At 34.4% G+C, this 7,278-nt stretch overlaps 1 protein-coding gene and 1 long non-coding RNA gene across 4 annotated transcripts; one reads left to right on the forward strand and one right to left on the reverse strand.

Annotated features, from left to right (window-relative positions):
* The first annotated feature begins 655 nt into the window (after nt 1-655).
* On the forward strand, nt 656-5,283 carry LOC107886568 (polygalacturonase At1g48100). Of its 2 annotated transcripts, none has more exons than XM_016810569.2 (7): nt 656-1,630; nt 2,272-2,403; nt 2,616-2,843; nt 2,935-2,979; nt 3,067-3,274; nt 3,971-4,161; nt 4,587-5,283. In XM_016810569.2, the coding sequence occupies exons 1-7, from the start codon at nt 1,268-1,270 to the stop codon at nt 4,977-4,979; spliced, it is 1,560 nt and encodes a 519-aa protein (XP_016666058.1). In that variant the 5' UTR covers nt 656-1,267; the 3' UTR covers nt 4,980-5,283. The 2 variants fall into 2 exon arrangements, with proteins under 2 accessions (XP_016666058.1, XP_040955582.1); XM_041099648.1 differs by having other exon boundaries at nt 3,971-4,157.
* On the reverse strand, nt 2,418-5,870 carry LOC107886569 (uncharacterized). Of its 2 annotated transcripts, XR_005917399.1 has the most exons (3): nt 5,725-5,870; nt 3,053-3,381; nt 2,418-2,916 (listed from the first exon to the last, which is right to left on the reverse strand). It is a non-coding gene; the product is annotated as an uncharacterized lncRNA (long non-coding RNA). The 2 variants fall into 2 exon arrangements; XR_001680797.2 differs by lacking the exon at nt 5,725-5,870 and having other exon boundaries at nt 3,053-3,416.
* Between the last annotated feature and the right edge of the window lie 1,408 nt (nt 5,871-7,278).

Here is a 7,278-nt window from a genome sequence, read left to right on the forward strand (position 1 = left end):
GGAGTGGGAAAAGTGAAGCCCGTGAACGTTGCATGTGATAAAGAGGAGCTGTCATAATCAGTGGCCCTTCAGTCATCAAATGCAAATAATCCTACTCACGTGTCCCCTTTTGGCCTTCTTTTACATTAAAATATTATTTCTTAAGTCCATTATTAAATTATTAAAACGCAGTGAATGAAATCTGTATAAAATAAAATAATAGCAATGCTGGCAGCCGCTGCAATTGCAATCCGACTTTAATTTTCTTCTATAATACTATGATATTAATAAAAAAAATAAAATCTCATATTAAGATTTCTGTAAAATGAACATTTATTAGGAGTTATATAAATAATTATAAAAATTTGTATATAGTTTTTTAACAGATAAAATATAATATAATTATAACACAAAGATTTTGATATAACCATAATGGAATAATGAAATATTTAACCATTTTTGTAAAAAAATAGCAGAAAGATTGGAACGAAATAAGAAGAAGAAGAAAAAAAAAAGATCCAAGGGAGTATATTTCTGTTGCTAGTCACATCACATGGTCTTTTTGTAAAATAGTATAAATTTTCTAAATTTAAATTCTTTCCATAAATAATGTGCTTGATAATTAATTAAAAACGGATAAAAAGGATTGGAAAGGGTACCCTTCTGTTAATAGTCACGTCTTATAACTTATGTTCCACAAAAAAATAAAAAGAAGAAATCCAATAGGCAAATTATAAAATTAAAAATAAATAAATAAATGTAAAACTGTAAAAGCATTCCAGTTATGAAGAAACATGTGAAACCTGTGTTTCGAATTTTGCAAAAAATGGAGGAAACTACATTGCTTTTCATTTCTGGTCTATTTACCTATAATAGCTAGGACGATAGGTGTCGGGTATTGGAATATACAAAATAGATGTTATGTATTGGTCATCAAGAAATTGAATGATTCACAGGCATGGGACATGTAAATTAGATTATAATAATGTCTTATAACCTTACTTTAAATATTATATATTTTTATAAAGGATTTGCTACCTTAAAATTTTATATGAAGTATGAATGAAAAGGATTATCAAAGCATCTTCTTTTTAAAATTTTTGCATTATGTCTTAATAGTCCTCATTGCTTCAAAATCTTCTCCCTATATAAACACCAACCATCACATATTATTTTGGCTCTCAAAGCACAAGCTTCACCTCTCTGTCTTTGTCTCTCTTTATCACTCTCTGTTCTTATCTCTGTTTCTCACCTTGAGAAACTCTAAGAAAGAAGAAGAAAGAAAAAAATGGGTGGAGTTAACTTCAGAAGTCTCACATTTATGATTTTAATTGCATTTTTTGTATGGTGTTCAAGTATTGAAACATGCATTGCTAGAAGAGGCAAGCATTGGAGGCAGAGCACGAATGGTGCTGCACTATCTAAGAAGAAAGGAGGAAGTCATGGTCATCGCAATTACCACAATGGAGGATCAAAGCCTAAACCTCCTCCTCCCCAGTCCCACAAAGCTACTCCATCTCCTAAACCTAAAGAAGAAGTCCCCCCTTCAACTCCTTCACCCCACGGCCGTTACGGCTATGATCAGCAGTCTACCGTATTCAACGTCCTAGATTTTGGCGCTAAAGGTGATGGGAAATCTGATGATACTAAGGTGAGAATGTCAACTTCTCGTTTACGCTCAATACAATGTTCAATGTGTTGCTTAATACTAAGAATTTTTTATTACTTTAGGAATATGACCAAAAACACATGCACAAAAAAGAGCTACAATACTTGAAACTAATTATTTTCCCAACCAAATCAAACAACAAAATGGACTATGTGGATTAATTCACCATTGTTACTTGAAGAGGAGGGCATTCGAAGTTCTTAAACTTCCATTCATTTTTTTGGCCATTAAAGTTTGATTAAAGCTACAATAGGCAAGTTGACAGTTTTTTACTTTTTAGAAAAAGAACTTTCAGGGGGTCAATGCAGTAGAAAAGTTTAAAAAATAGCTAGCAAAGCAGAACTTACTGGTTAAAATATGATCATATGAAATGCATAGAAAGCCTATATGGAAACAAAGAAAAGCAAGTAAAAAATGTGGTAGAAACAAAGGAGTGCAGAGCACAACTAACCAAAGTTGCGCGGGGCCACTCCAAATTAAAGAATGATTCTCTTTAGGGTAGTTTAGACGTGATTGGAGCAATAATTACCATAGCAAACAGCTAACCACCATTCAACTGTAATTCTATGCCTGTAGTTATTATCACGTTAGCTGCAAACCTGACTTAGTACGATGCAACGCAGGCATTTCAAGACACATGGGCAGCTGCATGTAAAGTGGAGGCATCAACTGTTGTCGTTCCAGCCGAATTTGTGTTTCTTGTAGGACCCATTTCATTTTCTGGTCCATACTGTCAAGCAAACATTGTGTTTCAGGTAAAACCATGTGGGATCTTAATTACTCCTATATTGCGTAATGAGTCAATAACATACAGATAACACTGTCAAATAGAATTGGAAAGATAAACTACTAATAATAGAAGGTTGATGTCAAGTGAAATGGAACACCTGATGCACCTTGAGATTGTTGTGGTAGTAAAGAATTGATGCAAGATCACGGCTGATGTGGCTGATTTTTTTTTTCTCAGCTGGATGGCACAATTATTGCTCCGACTGATGCTCGACCCTGGGGAAAAGGTCTTCTACAGTGGCTTGAATTTACAAAGCTGAAAGGTATAGCAATTCAAGGAAAAGGCATCATTGATGGAAGAGGCTCAGGGTGGTGGCAAGATGCCCCATATGAAGATCCCTATGATGATGAAAGAAAACTCATAATTCCATTAAACAGCACAGTTCAAGAAAGGCCACCAATGCCGGTAATCACCTACTTCAGTTTCCACTTGCCCCTGGAATTTTATGTTGATTGTCTGTAAATTAATCATGTTTCTCCTATAAATTGGACAATAGGTCAGAAATGAACTCAGTGGAAAAATGCCGAGCATCAAACCAACTGTAAGGAGTACTTGAAACTATTAAAAAACCAATCATATTCCATGACCAGGCAGCCATATGACATTTTTCTTACCTTCCGTTGTACAGGCACTTAGGTTTTATGGGAGTTTTAACGTGACAGTCACGGGCATAACAATTCAAAACAGTCCCCAATGCCATCTCAAGTTCGATAATTGCAAGGGAGTTGTGGTGCACGATATTACCGTCTCATCTCCTGGGGACAGTCCTAATACAGATGGAATTCACCTACAGAACTCCAATGATGTGCTAATTCATAGCAGTGATCTCGCCTGTGGTAATTATTTAAATTATCTTGCTTGTAAATAAGTATTGTTGCCATACCGCATTCAGTTAAACAATGGTCAGCCATACGCTGAGCTCCAGCAATGAATGGAGTAAGACCTGCGGGTCAACATTTAAGGATAAAGGGTTAACATAAGACCTTGTGAACATCTGACAGTATCAGAGAAAAGGTGCTGAGTGAGGTAGTTCTGATAGGATACTGAAAGACACGTTTCACAATCTTATCCTGCTAATGCTTTCATTCCACACATTCTCCATCACCCATAATATTTTGACAAGTAGATGCCAGCAATATCCAAACTTCAAGAGTTACAGTCACTGGTCACTTGACATGTGTCATATTCAGAAGAATGGTGTGGCATCAACCACCCAAAATAGGATTAGAGTTGAACAACACAGAGCAAAGCATACATTTTTGTTTTATTCACTCAAGTTTTGGTTTGCCTGTCTCCACTTACAGCTCGAACTTTTTGTTTTAATCCCCTAGCCTCTTGTCCACTTTTCTTAAAAACAGGCTCATGTTCTAATTAATTAATAAGATAATAATAGGCCCTCAGGAGTCTAATGCTTCCGAAAAATGCTTAAATTGAATCAACTCTAAGCACAGGGATAATTGACTAGTACATAAAGACATCTATTTTTGTGTTTATACTAACCTGAGCTCTTAAAAATCTATGAATCGGTGCAGGAGATGACTGTGTTTCCATACAAACAGGATGCTCAAATGTATACATACACAATGTGAACTGTGGACCAGGGCATGGAATAAGCATTGGAAGCTTAGGAAGGGATAATTCTAAAGCCTGTGTCTCAAACATCACTGTCAGGGATATCGTTATGCATAACACAATGAATGGTGTCAGAATTAAGACATGGCAGGTAACTATACAAACATTATCACTCCCCCCCCCCAAATGATTAAAAACTCATCAAGTTTAAAACATAGCAATTAGCTAAACTGGCTTTTAATTAAATACAAAATGCATCTAAAACTTCGTACTTTAACCATAATTTATAACAAGACTAACTTCGGGGAATATATTTCAAGTTACTTGCATACTCGAGTTCATGTGTGGTGAAAAACTATACATATATGAAAAACATGTGTCCTTTTTGAAATATTACCTACACCTTTATATCTTATTTCTTTTCTTTAATAGGTCCAAAAATCTTATCTATTACCACTTACTAGTGATAAAAAAAAAGAAGAAAAAGTTAGTGCAAGTTCCTATCATTCTAAGTTCTTTTACAACTCTAGGTTGCTAGTCAGTTTTCTTACATATAATCTCAAATCACATCTACAGGGTGGATCGGGATCTGTTCAGGGGGTTCTGTTCTCGAACATTCAAGTTTCTGAGGTCCAACTTCCAATTGTGATCGATCAGTTCTACTGTGACAAAAGGAAATGTTCGAACGAAACAGCTGCAGTCGCTCTATCAGGAATCACCTATGAAAAAATAAGAGGAACATACACAGTAAAACCTGTCCACTTCGCCTGCAGCGATAGCCTTCCATGTATAGGTGTAACCTTATCTGCCATTGAACTAAAACCAGTGCAGGAACATTACTACCTCTACGATCCATTCTGTTGGCAAACTTTCGGAGAGTTGACCACCCCTACTGTTCCCCCAATCAGTTGTTTACAAATTGGGAAGCCAACAAATAACAGAGTCCAATCTGATCATGATGTGTGCTGAGCATTAGTGTAGGTAATTCATGTGGTGCATTCGCTTGTGTGGTCGGCAGCGATCTCCTGACCCCTCACACCATTCGTTTGTTAAGTGTAGAGTGTATATTTATTTAGGCCTCATCCTAGCTTATAGGCATTCTTCTTTGAATGGGATCACACCGGTTCCTAGTTTCCACTATGAGAGATTATACAAGCATGTTATATCAGGTAGAGTCCAATACTGGAGTACAAGACTGTCTTGTTCATTCAGGCAGATTATTTGATTGTGAGATATTTATACAAATGCATTATCCACCAGATGTTCATCAATATATATAGACGTATTGTTCCTTGAATTTAACCCACTTGAAAGACTCTACTTCAAAAGCATAAGGTTAAACGAAATTGAGCATGCACAAACTGTCCATGTCTATCTAAGAAAGCAAACAAGTAAGATCAGACATTGACAAAGAACCACCCAAGAAGCAGGTATTAAGCTCAAATGACAATATTATGTTCTAAGAAACAGATTATATATCAAAAGGAACAAGCTAAGACAAAGAATAAATATCAATATAAACCAAAGAAAACCATGAACTGCAATCGTAGATGACATGATTTGTTTTCTGAATCTAATAACTCATGAATTATATTCACATTTAAACAAACAATTCAACTATAATTCAAGCCGGTAACCTGAAAAAAATCAAACAAGTAGAGTAAGTAGGGTGCCAACAGATTGATCGATAAGAAGATCGGGCGTCGTCTCCCACCTTATATCTCTCTGGATTTTCCTTCGAATCCATAGATTCTTCTCCCCGATTCTGAAAATAAAAGCATTAGCAGAGATCTAACTAAAAATCACTGACGTTCTTACATCAGACTGGTTCAGTAAAAAGTAAAAAATTGCAAGCTTATCGAAAACTCGATAACAAAATAATTAAGTCGATTAATCGATTTTATTAAAATTATTTGGATTTTATTAAACTCTATTTTTTTTGTTAATTTAATTATTGTTATTAATTAAATTAATCAAATTTATTGTTCCACCTTTAAAGTTGTGCTACGCGGTCTGCAAGGAGCCGATCGAGTTGAGGGCCAAAGTTCATTGCCACTACATTAATATACTCGTGGTTTTATGGTTATGATGGTGCTGTAGCGTGCTATTGTTTTTGGAGGGTTATATAGGAGTTTTGAAAATAGTTATCTTTTTAACATTTATTAAATTTAGTAGAAAATTTAATTAATAAATGTTAGAGGTTTTAAACTTTATATTTATAGTGGAGAAGTGATTTGTTTAATTTTAATAAAAATAAGGATTCATACATAGTAATTAATAATAAGTAAATATAATATAATATTCTAATAATTTAAATTAAATTTCATATAAAGTAAAATCAAACTTAAATCTTAAGTCCCATGACATGATTCGAAATAAGATCATACAGTCTTTGAAAAAAATAGTAATCTTATAATACTTTAAAAAGAAGTAAATTTTTTTGAGCCGAGACCCTCTAGATGTCACGTCTACGTCCTAACTTGGTAGGATATCTGTAAGAATAAAAATTTAAGGAGGAGTGAGCTATAATACTCAATGTAAGTTTATTCAAAAGAAAATTCATGCAAACAGTTGATAAGACACATTAAATAATACCGCATGATATGATCATAATCAAACAATTAGTTCAGACTATCAATTTTTTTTCAATGCAACCATCATTAACATATATCGAAACTCACAATAGCAAATATCGGAATAAACAAATTTCAGATTTTTCCTTCAATATACACATTTCCATGCATATTTATATCATAAAAGAATTTCCAAATTTATGTGCGCATGATTTTAAAGATGACATATAGTTTGATTTTTAACAGAATAGATCATACCCCACCGTTACACACTGTAATGGGAGTTCCTCAGAACTTTCTTATCCAACACATTGGGTTGTGGATAAACCACTACTGGTTCGCAGATAATAACTATCATTTGGCTGCAGACACACAGCAAGTCCCTGTAGTTGGAATTCTCATTTGGCTGTGGATTCACAGCAAAAAGTTCTGCAGATGAAACCTGTTTTTTGGCTGTAGATTGTACAACAACATTTGCAGTTGGAATTTGCCTTTGGTTATGGATACACAGTAGTACCCGCAGATGGAATCTACCTTTAGATGTGGATGCACAACAAAAAAAATTAACAATATCATAGGGCATGTCGTTCATTCTATCGCAAGTATAGAAACAATGGCAACATATACAATTTATAATTCATGCATATATATATGTATATATAAACACAAATAAATATTGCATTAACTCAATCACT

The sequence above is a fragment of the Gossypium hirsutum genome, chromosome A03 (genome assembly GCF_007990345.1).
Source record: "Gossypium hirsutum isolate 1008001.06 chromosome A03, Gossypium_hirsutum_v2.1, whole genome shotgun sequence".
NCBI classification, from domain to species: domain Eukaryota; kingdom Viridiplantae; phylum Streptophyta; class Magnoliopsida; order Malvales; family Malvaceae; genus Gossypium; species Gossypium hirsutum.

Bases quoted from the DNA above. Each gene is read 5' to 3' on its own strand.
- LOC107886568 (XM_016810569.2), top strand. From the start codon at position 1,268: ATGGGTGGAGTTAACTTCAGAAGTCTCACATTTATGATTTTAATTGCA. The intron at 2,404-2,615 runs GTAAAACCATGT...TTTTTTTCTCAG, and splicing joins AAGCAAACATTGTGTTTCAG to CTGGATGGCACAATTATTGC. The intron at 4,162-4,586 runs GTAACTATACAA...TCACATCTACAG, and splicing joins TCAGAATTAAGACATGGCAG to GGTGGATCGGGATCTGTTCA.